At 33.8% G+C, this 21967-nt stretch overlaps 1 protein-coding gene across 3 annotated transcripts; it reads left to right on the top strand.

Moving 5' to 3' along the window:
- Positions 1-728: 728 nt before the first annotated feature.
- LOC145947230 (fatty acid synthase-like) lies at positions 729-15207 on the top strand. Of its 3 annotated transcripts, none has more exons than XM_083057034.1 (9): positions 729-835; positions 5135-5230; positions 5295-5639; positions 7925-11091; positions 11294-11747; positions 12118-12460; positions 12550-14036; positions 14487-14888; positions 15134-15207. In XM_083057034.1, the coding sequence occupies exons 2-8, from the start codon at positions 5185-5187 to the stop codon at positions 14879-14881; spliced, it is 6237 nt and encodes a 2078-aa protein (XP_082913160.1). In that variant the 5' UTR covers positions 729-835; positions 5135-5184; the 3' UTR covers positions 14882-14888; positions 15134-15207. The 3 variants fall into 3 exon arrangements, with proteins under 3 accessions (XP_082913160.1, XP_082913161.1, XP_082913159.1); XM_083057035.1 differs by having other exon boundaries at positions 15089-15202; XM_083057033.1 differs by having other exon boundaries at positions 14487-15206.
- The last annotated feature ends 6760 nt before the right edge of the window (positions 15208-21967 follow it).

The raw sequence follows: 21967 nt of genomic DNA, 5'->3' as shown, positions 1-21967 counted from the left end.
TAATCTACAAAACAAACGTATGTGGTCTACAAAATGATATTTCTTGTTAAAAACTTAGACATTTTATTAAAATTCTCTTAATTTCTTCTGCTCTTCTTTAATTCTTTATTTTGGTGTTAAATAAATTGTTTTTTTTTAATACTCGAATAAAGTTTGTACTAAATATTTATTTTAAATTGGGACTAGGATGTTGCACACTATCTGATTTGCTTGTAATTCACAATTAGGAAATATTGATAAAAAATGTAGTTCTGTTTACTAAATGCACCTATTAAGTTTTTGTTTTTCTTGGTTTAATTATATTGATTTAATTACAAAAAAGTCGCGACTTTTAGTAAATAATATATTGCAAATTATACAGAAATTGTGTGCGTGTGTGTGTATCCAAATCAATGACTTTTTTCTCCGAGCATTTCTGATATGTTTCATTTTTTTTCTTGTTTTTGTATCTATTGAGAACCTTCCATAAATATTTTTAGATTTTTGTCAAGTTCGGACCGGGTCCGCCGTACGTTGCCTAACAGAGTCAACCTCGGTATCTTGAGAGGGGGTCGGCAAAATAACGGCGGAGCGGAATTAAGAAAATGGGAAAAATTCTAGAAGCGCGACAGCCGGCAGGATCAACAAGGTCGCGCGACGGACCCCGATAGCGCCACTCGTGGCCTACTTATTGTTATATAATAATTTGCCGGCGAGACTTCTGCGGGCTTTCCGCTCGTCACTGATCGGCGAGCGCGCGACGAGATTAGAGGCCTGCGAGAGCGGAAAAAGAGACTTCCTTAACGAAAGGACGAGATCTACTTCGTGAGACGACGTCGCCAGCCGTATTTATCAGGTAGCTGATTCAGATGAATCGTATTGCGTATATTTATTGTGTGTGTGTGTGTGCAGAAATGTTTTCATATTAATATGTATTATTTCATTTTATGTGTATAAAATCGACTATTGTTAATCTAATCAGCGGAATTAATTTTACGGAAAATAATGCATCGATAATTCAAATTTCTACATATACCATCATAAAAAATTTAATAATTTTATTTATATATTAATTATTTAGAAGTATTATTTATATTTATATTAATTGTTTGAAAAATTAAGCAAATTAAGGTTTTTGTCAAAGTAGTCCGCAAACACTTTTATAATGTTATAATCATCATGTTATATAATAATCATGTTATAATCATTTCAATTATACAGACATGAAGAATTATAAATATGTTGTGTATTACTATAATAACATTTATGTATATGACAAAAAAATATAAAAATTCCGTAAATAAATACGTGTTGTAATTTTAGCAGGATTTACGTAACATTCAATCAGTTGCGATATTTATTCAATAAATGTAAAAATTAATGTAAATTAAACATCACTATACTATTTTAAATTAACTACATATAGCTACATGCAAATTTAAAAAATTAAAATTTAAATAAAATTTAGATTTATATATAGTACGAATAAAAAATTAAAACGTTTATATTTGAATAATTGCAACGCGTAATTACAAGCTGTAATTTTTTATTACATAATTTTTTATTACATTATTATTTACAACGCGTATTTTCCTTACAAATATGAAAAAAACATTTATATAAATGCAGAAAACGGTAAACTTTAATAATATTAATAAATATATTTGATTTTTTTATTTAAGATAAATTAGATCACGTCCATCATAAATATAACATCTAAACAAACAATTTAATTGCAAAAATATGTTGCTATTTAATCAACTAATCAAGTCGAGGAACTTATATAATTTGCTTATTGAAATGAGATTGTTCTTTTTCTTTTTACATAATCTTTTTTTTAACATAATCTATGTATAAAAAAATCAATAAAAAGCAGGCACGTGTATTTTTCAAGAATGTTTCAATTATATTTGTATAATCATTAAAAACTGCGTAGAAGTTATATTAAAAGTTATATTTATTTATTGTTGTCAAGGATTTGATTGTTACATAATTAAACTAATTAAGTATATTATTGTTACATAATTAAACTAAATAAATATATTTTTTATAAAATATAAAAAACATTATTATTTAACTGAAATATACATTATAATGTAATATAATATATGTATACTGAACTGTCATTTATTTCGGTTGACGGAATTAAATAATAACTAACGTAATATAATAAATTATTATATAGCATAAAATATAGTTATAAAAATCAATGGATCATTATTTATATAAAATAAAAGTTATTGCTATAATCAGAAAATTCTTCTAAAATAATTATCTCTATAAATTTATAATAAATATTTATAATAATATTTTAGATAGTAAAAAAAAAATTATATGTAATATTCAATTTTCAGCATAGTTTTTATAACTCATATGTATGTAACCTCAAAATTTCCGCGACACTAGATGATATATGTATTTTCCAAGTCTTAAAATAAAAATCCATATATTAAAATGTAGATGTCATAGTAATTTTTTAAGTAGATAATTAGAATAATATAAAGTTTATTAATTAGAATAATGTTAGAAAAATGTAATGTGTAGTTCATCAATTAGATTTTCTCAAACTTGCGTATTCAAGCGATATATCGCATATAGAAAGGATAATATCTTCCAATCTATCGTCATTACCATCCTCAATAGACTTTAATATTGTGTCTATATTAACAAATTAATTATATAAAAACTATTTTACTTTGTAACCATAAACTGTACTTATAGAAACTTAATAATAACTAAATTACGCTGCATTTTGCATAATTTGTAGTAAAACAATATTTAATTAAACAAGAAAATATGAACGACCATCAGCGGAAATAGTCGGCTGTATAGTATAACTATGCGTGGTTGCTGATATAGATTGTACATACACACACACACACGCGCGCGCGCACACATGAGATGTAAATCCGACTGGAGATCTTCACGTAGTACATCAGTAATGCGTATGCCGGCGATACTGTAATTTTCAAGCCTTATAAGTCAAAAAGTACGTAAGAGAAATTTACTTTATTATAGCGTTTTGGAAAGCTCTCGAACTAAGCTACAAGAATATGTAATAAAAAATAGGGGTTTCCATTTAAGATTTTTATGTTGACCATAATCGTGTTTTTCAAGGTCATACCAAGGTCAAATAGATATCATCATCTAATAGATTTTTTTAAAGCCCTACTCCTTGGTGTGAAACATTTTTCCAATAAATCAATATTTTGCAAGATTTTTAACCGTTGCGAAACTTTTTGCCAGCACTGTATACTAACAACATTAAACGCAATACGAGCGAAGAAATTCTAAATCGCAGATTTTGTCATATAATTTGTTAATACAATTGAAAAAAAACCTACAGCGCGGCTTCTATACCACGATATTATAAAAATCGAATCATGGAAACATAAAATATAAAATACAAGGCTCATATGATTAAAATCAATCTAATAAAAAGGGCAATGAGCCGTAGCAGGAAGTTGGTGCTCAAAATTAATTTATTTAATTAAAATCAAAGTATAACAAACGTTTCGATCTACATTAGATCATCTTCAGTGTACCGCAAATAAATCAAACCTGTACGTAAATACAAACTAGTTGGTAGTAATAAACTAAAACATAATTCGCACCGCATAATTAAGTTAAGTGACTGAAACGCAAAAATATTATAAACCAGCTGTCATTCAAATAAAATACTTAAATATTCTAAGCCCGCGGTCGTAAAAGTAAAAATTTTCGGGCTTAAATAAACAAAGTGACACGGATTCATTATCTGATGAATATACCCTTTCTTCCCTCTACTTCTTCCTTCCCTCTCCCTCCTTGTTTTTCTTCCCACTCCTAACATCCTTTTATTTCCATATATATCTTTAACGTCTTTCAAATTATGTGTCTTTTGTTCGCGAGTATTAACAACTTCCCGACAAACGTCTCACATGTTCTACAAATAGTAATTTTGAAGGATTCTCGGGAAATAATTCTGTATGTATTACAATTTCTTTTCTTATTTGGATAACTTTTTCACTTTTCTCACCTAATTAATCTCATTACAGTCTATTACTCAAACGATTATGGGGATGTTTCGACAATTCGTTAAATCAATGTACACATTTTAAATCATAATTTGTCGTTAAAAAATCGATTTTTTCAAATTGAGATAACTTAGCGAAAAATTATCGAATCAAGTTCCGCCAAAGCGCCTTTTAAAGAGAAAAGTTTGAATTTTTACGTGCTTTTTATCCCATTGAGCTACGTCGACTGATTTACGTCGTGCAATTCAGGAAAGTGGACCTTCTATTTATCAGTTTTGCAGGTTCTCACTCTGTCAGCAGAGAGGGTTTGGAGTCATTAAATGGAAAAAATGTATGGGTAACTTTCATATGTAATAATTCCGCGAAAAAAAATCGTACGAACTTTGCTTTTTTTTTAAATTTGTAGTAAAAAGTCCACATTTTACGATAGTTATGATAAGATTTGCGAAAAAAATTTATTTCACTCCGTGGAGTGTGTCGAAGTACGCAATTTTTTTTAGACAAAACACGTCCTTACTTTTGAAGCAGTGGCGTACGGGGGAGGAGGATAAATTAAAAATCTGACGAATGGTTTTTAAAGTAGAGACTTCAAGCTTGACAGTGAAAAAAAAATTTTTCAAATCCGATCACTTTTATTAAAAAGATATTTTTCTGCAACAGAAGGTGTTCTTTCTTTACATGATTAGCATAAAGAAATCAAAAATATTGAAATTTTATAGAAAAAAAGTTAAATAAAATAAAAAATATCATTAACGCTTACCACACATGCTAAGTCCGAATAAGTCAACAACCAACCTTTAATTCGTCCAATTTTTATTAGAAATTACTTAGAAGACATTAAATTATATTTTTATAAAGACATTAAAGTATATTTTTGTGCAATATATCTCACTCCTTTAAATGTGCGTCCGTACGGACACTTTGAATTCGCCGTATTGGTTTCACCATTATGTATCACAATTTTTATCACACGGCATTCAAAAGAGTATATTTATAAGTAAATTTTGCACTCCTGAAAAAATTTTTTAGTTGCAATTTGTTCTGGGCAGAGAGGTGGTCCGGTTGACGTGAAATGATTCATATATATATTTAATCACCCATAATTATACAAGAAGCATTAGTTGATTTTGTTTTTGCAGATCGAGAAATCAGATTAAGAAAAGTCGAAGTTAATTACTCAAACATCAACATGACTGCTCGTTTTGAAGGTGATATCGTCATCACGGGCATTTCAGGTAATTGTGCCGATTTCACAATCAATCAATTTCGTTATAAAAGTAACGATCGACATTCTTCCAGGGCGTTTACCTGAATCCTCAAACATTGAAGAGTTTAAGGAGAATTTAATGAAAGGAATGGACATGGTCACCGAGGACGAACGCCGTTGGTCAACTGGTATCAACGGATTGCCATCCAGATTTGGGAAAATCAAGGATCTTGGCAGTTTTGATGCCTCCTTTTTCAGGATACATCCTAAACAAGTACGCGTAATGGATCCGCAGCTTCGCATTTTGCTAGAAGTGACATATGAGGCGATAATTGACGCTGGTATCAATCCTTCCACCTTGAAAGGATCACGTACCGGTATATTTATCGGTGCTTCCTCCTCGGATGCGAACAATTTTTGGAAGAATGATCCGAACGGTTTGTATATATTTCGAAAATTTTTCGTGATTTCTCATCAATATAATATTATAAAAAATTTTTCAAAAAATAGTAAAATCATTTCACAAGTGTGTTTAATGTTAAAATAAATGTACAATATCAAATATGTTAGAATCATAAATTCTTTATGTTGAAACACAAGATATATAAATATTATGATGTACAATTGTTAAAGATTAAGATAAATATTAAAATTAAGAATATTATTAAAAATTGTTAATATTATATATATGTAGGTGTATATATTATACAGGTGTATATATTATACAGGGTGGTTCACGTAACGGTCGCCACGATTTTTGAGACATTTCCGCCAGTTTAAAAAAAAATTTATACAGTGAAAATTAATCTGCTTTACGCAAGCATATAACATGCAATTAAATAAATTGAAAAAAAAAAATTTTTTATAAATAAATCAATGTCACCTTAAATTTTTTAAATGGAACCACCATTTTTTTTTTATATAAATCGATTCCTCACAATATTCTGCATAAAAAATTATAAGGGTAGGATGGTCAAAAAGTGAATAGTTTACGAGATGTTTTATACTTCAATTTCACATAATCTTATTATAAGGATGGTTCTCGTAACGATCGCCACGATTTTTAGGGCACTTACAATAATCTGATAAAAAATTTCATGAATCAAAAATTTATCAGTTTGTAACCGTCAACAAATTGCAATAATAAAAATTTGCCGAAAACACTTTTTTTTTAATAAAGAAGCAAGGTTGGCTTTATTTTTTTAAATGGAACTATTGTGTGCTTTTTAATAGTAATGTAGAGGACAGCAAAATAAATTCAATGAGTGCATACAAATAATGTTATTTTATGTTACATTTCAATTCAAGATTACCCATTTTAAAGCTATTTGTTGACGATTACAAACTGATAAATTTTTTATTCATGACATTTTTTTGTCAGATTATTGTAAAATATCTTGTAAACTATTCACTTTTTTTAACCATCCTATCCTTATAATTTTTTATGCAGAATATTGTGAGATCGATTTATATAAAAATTGTGAAATCGATTTATATAAAAAAAAATATGGTGATTCCAATAAAAAAATTTAAGGTGACATTGATTTGTTTATAAAAAAAAAATTTTTTTAAATTTTTTTATTGCATGTTATAGCTTGCGTAAAGCAGATTAATTTTCACTGTATAAACTTTATTTTAAACTGGCGGAAATGTCTCAAAAATCGTGGCGACCGTTACGTGAATCACCCTGTATATACATATATGTTTGAAGTCAAGAAATGTAAATATTGCAGCATATTTTGAAATTTTCTGGAGACAAAAATATAATTTGCTAAAAGTTAAAGTTAAGAGAAAAAAGAAGATTTAAAGAAAACTATGTTCATATTAAAATATTTACTGATATAAATACCAAATATTGTAGGATTTTATATTGAATAAGGGTAATAGAGCGATAGCCGGATATTTCGATTACGTTGACGTTTAATTAATAAAATAAAGTACAAATAAAGAAAGATAACAATTAAAATCTCGGAACGCAACACCTCAGTTTTCGTCTCACACACACTCGTTATTCTCTCGGTAACTCGCTCTCGCTTCTCGTGCGCGACTCTCACACTCTCGTATCTCGTGGGCGACTCATGATTCTCTCACGCGTCTCGCACACGTGTCTCTTCTTGCACAACTCGCTCACGCACGTGAATCGCGTGTTACGCCGATATTGGTTAATCGATGCCGCACGCGCGATAAGGACCCGCGAAATTTTTATCATCCTACAATATTATTATAGGTTACTAGCGAGAAAAAACGTTCTAAGTGCTATATTAGTAAACAGAAAAAGCTATAATTAGAACTTTGGTTAAAAGTTTTCTGTGGCGAAATCTTAAATAACCTTGAATCATAGATGGTCAGAATTGCAAAAAAGACTATAAACACAAATGTTTACAAAATTATGATTTAAAAAAAGTGAATTTCATATAACTTTGGAATCTCTATATAGAGACAAATTTTTTAAATAAAAATATGCCTCTCTCGGAATCATATACACATATTACTTACACTATATAAATTGCATTTTTGTATTTTACTTAGTTTCGAAGAAATTTGAGTATTATTTTTAATTAAATAAGATATTCTATATCATCATCATTATTATTATTATTATTGTTATTTCTGCAAACCTGATCATTATTAGTGAAACATTTTGCTTGAAAATTTTTAGCTACATATAATATTTCCTAAGACTACATATAATGAACAATGAAAACTCATCTTCTGCTTGCAGGATATGCAGCGCTTGGATGTTTTAGAACAATGCTTGCCAACAGAATTTCCTATGCCTTCGATTGGAAAGGTCCCAGTTACTCGATAGATTCGGCCTGCTCCTCGTCTTTGACTGCTCTGCATCAAGCAGTCCTCGCGATACGTAACGGCGAATGCGACAGCGCAATCGTTGGCGCATTGAGTCTTTTGCTCGATCCGGCGAATGCCCTTCATTTTCATCATCTAAATATGCTGTCCAACGATGGCAAGTGCAAAACATTTGACATCACGGCTAACGGTTACGCGAGAGCCGAAGCAGTGGTCGCAATATATCTGCAGAAGGCGACTGATGCGCGCAGATTGTACGCCACAGTGATAAATACGATAGTAAACACGGATGGTTATAAGCCTGAAGGTATCACGTATCCGAACGGGAACATTCAATACCAGATGTTGCACGAAGTATACAGCAAGGTGGATCTCGATCCCAGGAACGTCGTTTACATGGAGGCTCATGGTACTGGTACCAAGGCGGGTGATCCAGAAGAGCTCGCTGCCATCGATAGAGTGCTCTGTAAAGACAGGAAGACGCCACTGCTGATCGGTTCGGTCAAGTCAAATATGGGCCACTCGGAACCCGCGAGTGGATTATGCTCGATTGCCAAAGTGCTGATTGCGATGGAAACCGGTGTGATTCCCGCGAATTTACATTTTGCTATTCCAAATCCGATGATTCCTGCCCTAAACGAAGGGCGCATGCATGTGGTCGACAAAGTCATACCTTGGAACGGCGGTCTCGTAGGCATCAATGCATTCGGTTTCGGTGGCTCTAATTCGCACGTCATTCTGCGCAGTAACCCAAAGGCAAAGACGACATCAATACCAGGTACTGTCGAACCGCTGCTGCCGAAGCTAGTTATCGTGTCGGGTCGCACGAAAGATGCTATACACGTGTTACTAGATAAGGCACGAAAGTATCAACAAGATAACGAGTTTTTATCTTTATTACATGCCGTACACAGCGATAATATATCAGGACACAACTTTCGCGGTTATCAAATACTTGCTAATGACGATACGCGCGAAATGGCCGAAGATAATTATAATAAGAAACGTCCCATTTGGTTTCTATTTTCTGGTATGAGTTCTCAATGGCCGGGCATGGGTCGCGAACTATTTGACATCGAAATTTGCCAACGCAGTTTACGGCAATGTGCGGATGTCTTGAAGAACAAAGACATCCAGCTAATAAATATTATTATGAATAGCACTGACGAGATATACGAGAACGTCATAGTTGCTTTCGTATCAATTGTGGCCATCCAGATCGCTCTCGTCGATATGTTGCTATCTATAGGCATACGACCAGACGGTATAGTTGGACACTCTGTCGGTGAATTAGGCTGTTCCTATGCTGACGGTGCGTTTACATTGGAACAAACCATCTTGGCAGCTTACTATAGAGGCAAGGCGATTGTAGATTCTAAATTGGAACCAGGTGCTATGGCGGCGACTGGTTTGAGTTGGGAAAAATCCAAAAAGTTATGTCCGCCCGATATCATTCCAGCCTGTCACAATTCCGAACATTCGGTCACTATTTCCGGCCCATCTATATCTCTAAACAAGTTTGTAGAGGAGCTGAAGAGCAAAGATATTTTTACCAAGATGATCAAATGCTCTGGCATTGCCTTCCACAGTAAATACGTTGCCCCGGCCGAATCCAAGTTTCGCGCCTCACTCGACATGATTATAACAAAACCGAAGAAGAGAACTCACAGATGGATCTCTAGTTCGGTGCCGGAGGCTGCGTGGAAAAGTCCGCTCGCACAATTCAGCTCAACTGATTATCACGTTAACAATATGTTGTCACCCGTACTCTTCCGGGAAGCGATCGCGCATATCCCAGAAAATGCGATAACCATCGAGATCTCACCGCATTGTCTGCTGCAGGCTATTCTGCGTAGATCGCTACCACCGACGGTGACAAATGTCAGTCTTCAAAAGCGGAATCATACAAACAATTTGGTCTTCTTGTTGTGCAATATGGGAAAATTGTATAATGCTGGAGCGCAACCCGATATCTCAAAACTGTATCCGTTAGTAAGTTTTCCCGTTAGTCGCGATACACCGATGATCGGACCTTTAATCAAATGGGACCATTTCGTTACATGGGAGGTACCTAATTTCAAGTTTAGGTCAAAGGAATGGTCGAAAGAGCGCGTTGTGGAAATAAATTTAACAAGGGAGACTGACGCATTTCTAGCTGGCCACAAAATCGACGGAAAACTTATCTTTCCTGCGGCCGGTTTTATATTGATGATTTGGAAATCTTTCGCCAAACTGCGCGACACCGATTTCGAACGATTACCGGTAATCTTCGAAAACATATGGTTTCAACGTGCTACCTTTATATTGGAGAAAATAACCATCAAATTTTCCGTAAACATCTTTGAAGGAACGGGTGATTTCGAGATCTGCGAGTCCGGTGAGGTCGTTGTCAGTGGAAACATCCGCGTAGTCAAAGCTATCGAAAAAGAGAACCTAAACCTGCCACCGATGTCGCTTGTCAATAAGGAGCTCTTATTATCGTTGAATGCCGAGGACGTTTATAAGGAACTGAGGCTGCGCGGATATGAATATAATGGTATTTTCAAAGGGATAAAGTCCTGCAATTGCGACAATACCGCCGGCGAACTATACTGGTTCAACGAGTGGACTTCGTACATGGACAATATGTTTCAGTTTAAATTGTTGATCGGCGAGAGGAAATTGGTGCATTTGTCGAAGATCCGATATGCCGCAATCAATCCTGTTTATCACAAGCAGTTACTCGATGAATTACCAAAGCACGGTGGAATGCCGATATATTACTACAAGAATGTGGATATCCTCAAATCAGGTGGTATTGAACTTAGAGGCGTGAAGTCTACGGCACCTCAACGACAACAAATTCAAATCAGACCCAAATATGAACGTTACGATTTTGTACCCTACGAAAATTCGTACAGCTGGATTCTGGAAGATTCAATGAAAGGAAGGATACATGCGCTCACAGTGTTATTACAAATAGTGTGCGAAAACCTAATGTCATCGAGAATCAAAGTCATAGAAGTCGCGGGCAATCGAGCCGCAGAAGACATCTTGATGCCGCTTGTACACGATATTTTATATAGCGAACCTTTCTGTACCGTAAGTACTAATCGCAAAATTTTAATGGACATTGTGATTCCAGAAAATGATAAAATATCTCGAATATATAGTTTTGATAAAATATCCCGTAATTTGTAGATGTAAATCCCATAATATTCAAATTCTTACAACAATTTCTTATTCCATCCGTAATAGTTTGTTGCGTAAACGGTTGTAAGCGTGTAATTATCGTTTATTTCAGATGGACTTACAGGTAGTCGTTAGTTCAGTCGACAAAAGTACGAAAAATTTCAATCAAGAGAATATGAATATTAACATTGTGACGTGGAATGATGCATCCTTAGCTAATAATGTGCATCTCATCATAGCAGCGGATGTTCAATCTTGCACAGTTTTTAGAAATTTAGCTGATGCCTTAAGATCCGATTGTTTTATTCTTCTGGTAGAGACTTTTGAACGACACGACTTGAAGACTGCATGGAAGGAAGCTAATATGATGTTGGTCGGAAAACAAATGGACTCTTCTGGAAAAAATTATGTTTTGTTAAAAAAGCGAAGGAAAAGGAGAGAATCGATTGTAATACAAATCACATGGAAAGATTTTTCATGGTTGGAGAATGCAAAAGCAGCATTGAAAAAACTTGACAGCGAAAGTCAAGATATGCTTTTTGTGTCGCAAGACGAAGAGTCATTTGGTAAAATTATGAAAATTTACGTATAGAAATTAACTTTATACACACACACACACACACACACACAGGATGGACCAATAACTATGTCCACATTGATTATCCCCATAAGTACAGTACAACTTTCGTAATTAAAAACTTTTCGAATCTCTTAAAATATCGCAAATATTCTAGGTGAACAGAGATATTGGTCCACCCTATATTAACACGTATTTAAATATAATTCATTAATTCAATCAATTCTACTATAAAATTAGAAAGCTTATTTCTTCATTTAAAATTAAAAAAAATATACATTTAATAATCTCTTCTCTCTGAAATTTGCTCGAATATTTATCAACAAATTCTCAGGCATACCGTTATTTCTCATTTGCAGGTTTAGTTGGATTTATGACTTGCATTCGGCGCGAGATCACAAACGCGCGTTACATATTCATTCAAGACAGTAATGCTCCCAAATTCGATTTGTATGCGCCGTTTTACGAGGAACAATTGGATAAGGGATTAATAGCTAATGTGTTAAAGAGAGGTCAGTGGGGCAGTTATCGGCACTTGCAATTAGATTGGCATGATAACATTCAAGTTGAGCACGCCTACGTGCATATATTAACGAAGGGAGATTTGAGCAGTTTGGCATGGATTCAAAGTCCGTTAACAAAGTGTCAGGCCAAATGTAAAAAAACACTATGCAGTGTCTATTATGCTTCGTTAAACTTTAAGTAAGTATTGGAAAGCGTCATTCGTTCATCAAGTTGATTATATGTATATCGATAACATTGTTATTAATTAAATTTTTTATTAACAATAGAGATATCATGCTTGCAACCGGTAAAATATCAGCGAGCGAAATCTCAATGTCAGGGATATCTGTGGATGACTGTATGTTAGGTTTTGAGTATTCCGGAAGAGATGTAAATGGGTGTAGAATCATGGGTATTGTCAAAGCCAGAGGGATGGCGACCACTGTGCTGTCGGATTCCGATTTTCTCTGGAACGTACCTGACAAATGGACGTTGGAGCAGGCGGCTACAATACCGGTCGCTTATGCGACCAGTTACTATGCTCTGTTTGTACGGGGTCGATTGAAAGCAGGAGAGACCGTGTTGATTCATGCCGGTGCGGGTGCGGTTGGCCAAGCAGCGATCGTCATTGCATTGCACGCCGGCTGCACAGTCTTCACCACCGTTGGCACTTTGGAGAAGCGACTGTATCTTAAGAAGACTTTTCCGGAATTGACCGATAAGCACATTGGTAATTCACGGGACATTAGTTTCGAGCAGTTGATCCTCGATGAAACCCAAGGACGTGGAGTCGACGTCGTGCTGAACTCGTTAGCGGAAGAAAAACTGCGTGCCAGTGTACGATGCCTCGCTATAAACGGTCGCTTTCTCGAGATTGGGAAATACGACATGATGAATAACAACCGCATAGATATGTCGATATTCTTAAAGAACATTACCTTCCACGGTATATTGTTGGAGACGCTGTTCGAGGAATACGTGGATAAACGAGAAACAGTTAGGCTCGTCTGGGAAGGAATCGAGAACGGCGTGGTGCGTCCGTTGCCGACAACTATATTTACGGGCCAAAATCTCGAACAAGGATTTCGATTTATGGCGACGGCCAAACATATTGGCAAAGTATTGTTCAAAATTCGAGATGAGGAGTCGCAGAAGCGTGTGCTACCGATTCCTAGAATGATGACTGCCGTACCGCGTACTTACATGCATCCAGAGAAGTCATACATTCTGATTGGGGGTCTCGGTGGATTCGGCTTGGAATTGGCCAATTGGATGATCATCCGCGGTGCCAGATTTATCATACTCGTGTCTCGTACCGGTATACGCACTGGTTATCAGGAGTCGCGCGTGCGACATTGGCGCGAAAGCGGCATCCAAATCATCATTTCTACGGCAGATATCACGACATTATCGGGCGCCGAACGTTTAATCGAAGAGAGTAACCAACTGGCTCCAATAGGTGGCATATTTAATCTAGCGGCCGTGATGCACGATGTTCTGTTCGAAAATCAGAACGTGGCCGATTTCGAGAAAGTAATGTTGCCAAAAGTCAACGGTACGTGGAATTTGGATGCGACGTCGAGAAAGTCCTGTCCGTCATTAGATCATTTCGTTGTGTTTTCATCCATGTCGTGCGGCCGCGGCAATTCGGGTCAATCCAGTTACGGTTTTGCAAATTCGACGATGGAGAGAATGATAGAGCAAAGACGTGCTGCTGATTTGCCCGGTCTCGCTATTCAGTGGGGTGCTATCGGAGACGTCGGCTTATATATAGGCGAGTTTTATCTTTTTATCTTTATTTATGAGGTTCTTTAATTCTCAATTTTTTTCCAAATCTTATTGCCTTTTTTGATTTTTATAAAATATCTTCAAATATTCTCTCCCTTATTTTATTCTATAAGAATTGTTTATTAATATATACATAGATCATGATGTTCCACGACTTTTCAAAAAGATATAATTAAACTTTTCATTTAATCTATATTATTAAAGAAGTATTTTTTTAATGTAAGAAAGATATTAATTTAGTAAAGGGAAAGTGTACGAGATAAACTATTATATATATAAGTTTTTGAGTAAAATAATACAAAGTAGTCAATGATGTTTTATTAAAAAAAAAAGATAACCAATTAATACAAATTTAAATATATAAAATATCCCTCCGATCTTGTTAAAATCAATAATAATCGCTTTTTACGATATTATTATATTATTATTTTTACAGATATGAAGAATAAGAATATCTTCTTAAACGATTTTTTACCGCAAGCTATGAGTAGCTGCCTCGCAACTATGGATATCTTTTTTCAACAACCATATTCGATACTATCGTCCATGGTGATAGCCAAGAAACACAAATCTGCAAATAACGGCAGCAAAGTTGATTTTGTTCAAATGTTTGCGAATATTCTTGGTATTGAAAACATTGATTCGAAGAATTTTAATGACAGTTTAGACAAACTGGGCATTGATTCGCTGGCCTATATGGAGATAAAACAGATTCTTGAAAAGGAATGTGATATCATATTATCATTCCGAGATATTCGTGCCTTGACGATAGGCAAATTGCGAGATTTAGTTTCGGCAAATGACGTATCTCGTGATTCTTCTACGAGTTAAAAAAAATGTAAGCATAATTGCAAATTTTTTAATTCAGTTAAAAATTATCGTATCGCAATTAAAAAAAATAGATTCTCAAAGTTAAAACTTTGATCTATCGAATGGTATAATTGCCAAAATTTTTTAAATAACTTATAAATATGATGTAAATGAAAGAATGAAAATAACGTAATAATTAGCAATTTTTTATTTTATATTTTGATCTAGAAAGCAATTGTGTAGAACAGCAGTAAATAATATATAATTTTACAGAGGAAGACAGAAAAAGATAGAAATAATTAGATAGAGAGAACCCGTGAGACGATAGATGAGAGGAGAAAAGGAGAGCGGGAGGGAGGGTGGGAGGGGAGAGAGAGAGAGAGAGAGAGAGAGAAAGAGAGCTTTAGTTAAAAAAAATTTAATATATACAGGGTGTCCCATAATTCGCGAACCACCCGTCAGTTGCAGGTAGAGCATGTTGAACTGAATAGAAAAGTCCTCTACCATTTTGCGATTTTCGCAATAATTAATGAGAAATAAATTAAAGAAGATCAGCCAATTCGCGTGACGACGGCGAGAAAAGACAGCCCAGTTTCATATCGTTACTAAGCATGCGGCGAAAAAAAACAGTATAATGTTACACGGTTGCTTGGTGCGCGATGAAGCGGGGAGGAGCGCTTTACAAAAGACAGTAACTACATACGAGTAGCGCTAACTCTGGACCCCCGAGTGGGCTGTCTCTTCTCGCTGCACGCTTATCATCGCTCGAATTGGCTGATTTTCTTTAATTTATTTCTCATTAATTATTGAGAAAATCGCAAAATGGTAGAGGACTTTTTTACTCAGTTTAACCACCGACTAGGTACTAGTAAAGACGGTCAGCCCTGGGTAAATTTCTGTCTCTACCAAATGGGCTTGGTGGGCCCGTCATACGGTCGGTAATGATTATATTAGTTATTCTCCAACCTGTACGGAGGATAACTAACAAGAACATTTTACCGACTTTACCTTACCAAATTCCTATCTCATTATTTATATATAAATATATAATTATTATAATTATGTTGAATATAAACTATATAATGACACTAATATAAATAAAAAAAATAATATATAAAAATAATATAATTATAATAAAACAATAATAATATTAATAATTATTAATAAATAAATTAGATTTAAAAAATTAAAATTAAAATAATATACAAATTTAAAAAATACACATATATATATAATTATCGTATTTGAATATTTTGAATATTGTAATCTCTTTAAAACATTGTTTAGAGATTATTATTATTAATATATTTTTTTTTAATTTATATAATATATATATATTATTTAGTATATATTTCTCTCTCTCTCTCTCTCTCTCTCTCTCTCTCTCTCTCTCTCTCTCTCTCTCTCTCTCTCATTATTATCATTATTTTTTATTTTATTTATTTTTCTATTTGTTTTATTTATGTGACAATAAATGGCTTTCTTGCACTAAACTTTTTATATTTTATATTACATATTTTTAAATATACTATAATTTTATTAAATTAATGAGATTTTTGCGATTAAAATGTCATCAATTACAACATAAATTGGATAATTCTTCACTGAACAAGTAATTAAAATTACATATTTAATTAAAAATTACCCGATTTATGTCGTGTTTGATATCATTTTAATCGTAAAAATTTCATTAATTTATTAAAATTACTTTTAAACTGATATAATGTAAAATAAAAGTTTTAAGTTTTTATTTATAAGCTGTTTATATTCATGAATTGCTATAGATGGGGAAAGCCGATTGTAAGCGATTTCGGAATTCTTTGATATATGATAGGTCTTCTCGCGCTCGCTCTTCGTTGACGGTCTCGCTCTTGTTTTCGCAGGAAGACGCGATTTTCGAATCAGTTTATCTTTCTGAGCTGTTCTAGCATGTCGAGAAGATAAACATCTTATGAAATAAAAACTATAACTTTTATTTTACATTTTATTCGTTCGAAAATAATTTTAATGAATTGATGAGATTTTTCTAATTAGAATGACACCAAACATGACATAAATTGGATGAATTTTATTAAAAATGTAATTAAAATTTTAATTACTAACTAATGAAAAATTATCCGATTTATGTCGTGTTTGGTGTCATTTTAATCGCTAAAATTTTATTAATCCATTAAAATTATTTTCAAACCGATAAAATGCAAATTAAAAGATTTAGTTTTTATGTACAAGATGTTTTCAATCGTGATTATTGTAGATAAGGAAAGATTCCCGATGTCGTCGAAGCGAGAGCGAGAACGAATAAAGAACAAGCAAGATGACGTATCATCAAAGAGTTCCGAAATCTCTCTCGCGAGGTTCCCTTTAAATATAATCTTTCATATCATATGTCATGTTACTATGGAAAATAAAATTTTTGTATTTCGCATTTTATCGAGTTGAAAATAATTTTAATGGATTATTGAGATTTTTGCGATTAAAATGACACCAAACACGCAAAAAATCGGTAATTTTTAATTATATATATGTAATCAAAATTTTAATCACTTATTTAATTAAAAATTACCAATTTATGTCATGTTTGGTGTCATTTTAATCGCAAAAACCTCATTAATTCATAAAAATAATTTTCAACTCGATAAAATGCGAAATACAAAAATTGTATTTTCTATAGTAACATGACATATGATATGAAAGATTATATTTAAAGGGAATCTCGCGAGAGAGACTTCGGAACTCTTTGATGATATGTCATCTCGCTTGTTCTTTATTCGTTCTCGCTCTCGCTTCGACGACATCGGGAATCTTTCCTTATCTACAATAATCATGATTGTAAACATCTTATACATAAAAACTAAAACTTTAATTTGCATTTTATCGGTTTGAAAATAATTTTAATGGATTAATGAAATTTTAGTGATTAAAATGACACCGCAAACACGACATAAATCGGATAATTTTTAGTTAAAATATGCAATTTTAATTACTTGTCTAATAAAAAATTATCTGATTTATGTTGTGATTGGTGTCATTTTAACATGTTTAATGTAGGTAACATTTTCGTAAAAAATCTCATTAATCTAATAAAATTACATTCAAAAATATAAAATAAAAATAAAAAATGCAAAAAAAAAAAATTTGTCACATAAATAAAACAATAAGTTAGAAAAGTAAAATAAAAAATAATAAGCCTCGAGAGAGATTCAATGCTTGCATACAAGAGAAAAAAGAAGAAAGGAAGAGAGAAGGAGAGAGGAGAGAAAGAGAGAAAGAGAGAGAGAAATTATACACACTGCTCTTCGACGCACTGATGTTTCGAAATTTGCCAAATATTATAACGGAGGATTCTTGAAATATTATACTAGAATTCTTCAAAAATTGAAAAAAAAGCATTCTTTATTTTTTATGTATAATATTTTTATTCAAAGTAGTAGTTTTTTTAAAAAAAAGATATATTGTATATACACATACATGTGCGTGTATATACCTATATATATATTATTAATATCTCGTATGTACTCGATATAATATATTTTTTTCGAATAATTGCATTTCGCGTGTTATCATATTATCTCTTATTTTCAATTACTGTTTCTCACTGCGACCGCAATATTACTGAGATGGCGCTAGCGCGCAGCAATCTTTTTCGAGCGACACAAACTCCCGTAAGACCATCGGTCTTTAATAGTATCTCGTCGGTGCCCGAGTGCATTCCCTTATATATATTATATAATTCGACCTCAATTTATCGATTAAGCGTAATAAGAACTCGATAGCTTCAGCCGTTATTGAGTATCCGAAATCTATGATACTCTCAACTATCCGACTCGCGTAAAGATACACAGCCGGTGGCTCGCTGCTGGGATGGAGCTTCGCTCTTACTTAGCGCGAGACACTACCGTGTCTCTTGATACGGCGATGTAAGTCTACTGCATTATAAATTCTTTCGCTTCTATTTGTTATTTTTTTCGGATATATATATCAAGAAGAACACCTGCAGGAGTTTTGTCACAAAGAGACAAAATGTTTGTGTTTAATAGATGGATTTCGAGATTGCACATATTGAGTTATTTCTATAGTTGTTTAATTGCTTAAATGTTTTTTCTGTTTGCATAATTAAAAAATTAATGCGCAAGTATAATATAATGCGAACTAGTTCAGTTTTGTATGCAAGTTAAATTTTCAATTAAGAATATCATGTTTAAATTTTATTTTTTATTTATATCTTGTTTCTAAAATCAACTTTTTGTTAACTAACTGTGTGCGATCAAGCTATCAATAACAGTTCCATATTGACATTGAAATTGATCGAATAAACATTATAAATTATAAAACATTTGTAATATAAATTTATCATAAAAGTATGAATTAAAATTAAATATATGTATATATAATGCAAATTTATTTCTGAGCTAACCTCAAAAATCAATTTATATCCTAAACAATATTATATTATTATTATATTAGCGGTTTTCATATGCTGGCTAATATATACGAGGGTTGTCTGAAAAGTTTCCGACCTCAACATGAAGATGGCAGCACTCGTAAACAAAAGTTGGGGAATGTGTTTGCGCATGTTTTGAAAGGTACTCACCAAAATTTCAGCCATTTTGGACGCGCAGTTATTGTTTGACAATCATTTGAGTGAGTCGATGTGAGTGTTTTTGTGAAAATGGAAAAAATCGAGTATCGAGCTGTCATTAAATATTTGTTTTTGAAAGGCAATACGCCTACGCAAATCAAAGACGAGTTGGACGCTGTGTACAGGGACTCTGCACCATCATTTACCACCGTGAAATTTTGGGCTGCTGAATTTAAACGTGGCCGTACCAGCTTGGATGACGATGAACGTTCGGGACGTCCAAAAACTGCAACCACTGACGATAATATCGCTCAAGTTCACCAAATGGTGCTAGACAACCATCGAATTAAAGTTAGAGAGATAGCAGAGGCTATGAACATGTCCAAAGAACGTGTTTGTCACATATTGAATCAAGATTTAGGCATGAGAAAGCTGTCCGCCGCGTTTGCTCACTTTGGACCAAAAACGTGTTCGAATGAACATTTCCAACGCTCTGTTGGCGCAGTTTAGGCGCAATAAATCAGAGTTTTGGCGCCGATTAATTACTGTAGATGAAACTTGGATACACCATTATACTCCAGAAACAAAAACACAGTCAAAACAGTGGACTGCGAAGGGGGAATCGGCTCCAAAAAAAGCAAAGGTTGTTCCTTCGGCTGGGAAAGTGATGGCAACTGTTTTCTGGGATAGTCATGGAGTTATCTTAATCGATTATCTTCAAAAAGGAAAAACCATTACAGGAGCATATTATGCATCAGTACTTGACAAGCTGAAGGCAGAAATTGCGGAAAAACGGCCACATTTGCAGAAAAAAAAAATTTTGTTTCACCAAGACAATGCGCCGTCTCACACCTCAGCGGTTGCCATGGCGAAAATCCACGAATTACGGTTTGAACTGCTGGACCACCCTCCTTACTCACCAGATCTAGCCCCAAGCGACTTTTTTTTGTTCCCTAAGCTAAAAGTTGCGCTCGGAGGACAGAGATTTTCGTCGAATGAGGAGGCCATCACCTTCGTAAACAACTATTTTGCAGAGAAAGACGCCGAGTACTATTTGGACGGGTTGAAGAGATGGGAGCATCGCTGGGAGAAGTGTATAGACTTACAAGGAGACTATGTAGAAAAATAAAAATTAATTTGAAGAAAAAATGTCTTGTATCTTTGTTAGGTCGGAAACTTTTCAGACAACCCTCGTATTTCAAGTAAATGGCGATGATATAAATTCGATGATAGGTATAATTAGTTAAATAAAATCAATTTACTCACCGGTCGTTGAAACGCGGTTATATTCTCGTTGATTGTTGGGTGTCGCTTCAGAAATTCGTTCCTATAAATAATATATTATTATTATATGAGCGATTTTCATATGCTAGCTATATATTTTAGGTAAATGACGATGATATAATCAGGTAAATAAAATCAATTTGCTCACCGGTCGTTGAAACGCTGTCATATTTTCGTTGATTGTTGCGTCGTTTCGGAAATCGTTCGCCGAGATGCATTTTCATCGATCAGGCATTACTGATTTCGATTTCCCGCATTAAATAATACGATAGAACGATCGCCCGTTACTTTGTACGGCATTTTCGACACCAATTGCATGCACTACGCACCAGATTGCATAAATAACAACGGATAAATAACGACGATATATAACCATCCGCCACTTTCGATATTCGTAATATGTAGTGAAGTAGTACGCTGTGACGTAGTATGTCGTGACGTAATGCAACAAACTTCGCGCGGTTCGCGCGCGACACAATCATCTGAAAACGATAAATTATGTATTAATTAAATATCTCACATCCAAAATATAGTTTTCCCAAAGCACAAAAGCTTGAACGCGATGCAATTCGTACAAATAAATGACGCCAAATGATACATACCTCTTTATAAACAGAATGTTCAATGAGATCGAACGATTCGGAGAAAAAGCGGCAAAGCGGCATAGCCCGGCGGTTGCAGACTGTCGTAGATTGATTAACCGCGATCGCACGAGATAATTCATACTTCCTGCTAATTGCCCGTGGCACGATTCAATACTCTCGACATTCGTTTGTACGCGGAATTCATTCTTAACGGGAAAAACGCGTGAAAAATGCGGAGCCGATTGAGCGCGATACCGTGACAAGCGCGAGGACGCGAGGGACGAAGGACGTGACGTAGTAACTACGTAAGTCGACACTCAGCACGCCGCGCGCAAAATTCAAAAATCATTATAGGCTGTAACTTTTACTTACTTGAACCATCGTCTAAATTATTACTGTGTATTTAAATTTATATTATATACTATTCAATATTTCGATTTCGTAATCACTGCGATTGTAATTTCAAGTGTGTCATTTATACGTGTGTGTATAGAAACTTGACATACATACATATTAATTTTAATAAATTTCGAAAGACTAATTAAAGATTAATCGCGATTGCATGTATTAAGTAATATTCCAATGATCGTCCATCAATATTTCTTGCAATTATGAATATCGCTTATTCAAGTTTAACACCGCGTAATAAAATAACATAAT

Source organism: Prenolepis imparis, unplaced genomic scaffold (assembly GCF_030444845.1).
Source record: "Prenolepis imparis isolate NDT839.2.m4 unplaced genomic scaffold, iyPreImpa1.0 SCAF_55, whole genome shotgun sequence".
In the NCBI taxonomy this organism is placed as follows: domain Eukaryota; kingdom Metazoa; phylum Arthropoda; class Insecta; order Hymenoptera; family Formicidae; genus Prenolepis; species Prenolepis imparis.
The sequence above is the reverse complement of the archived record's forward strand: the minus strand, read 5'-3'. Positions and strand labels throughout refer to the sequence as shown.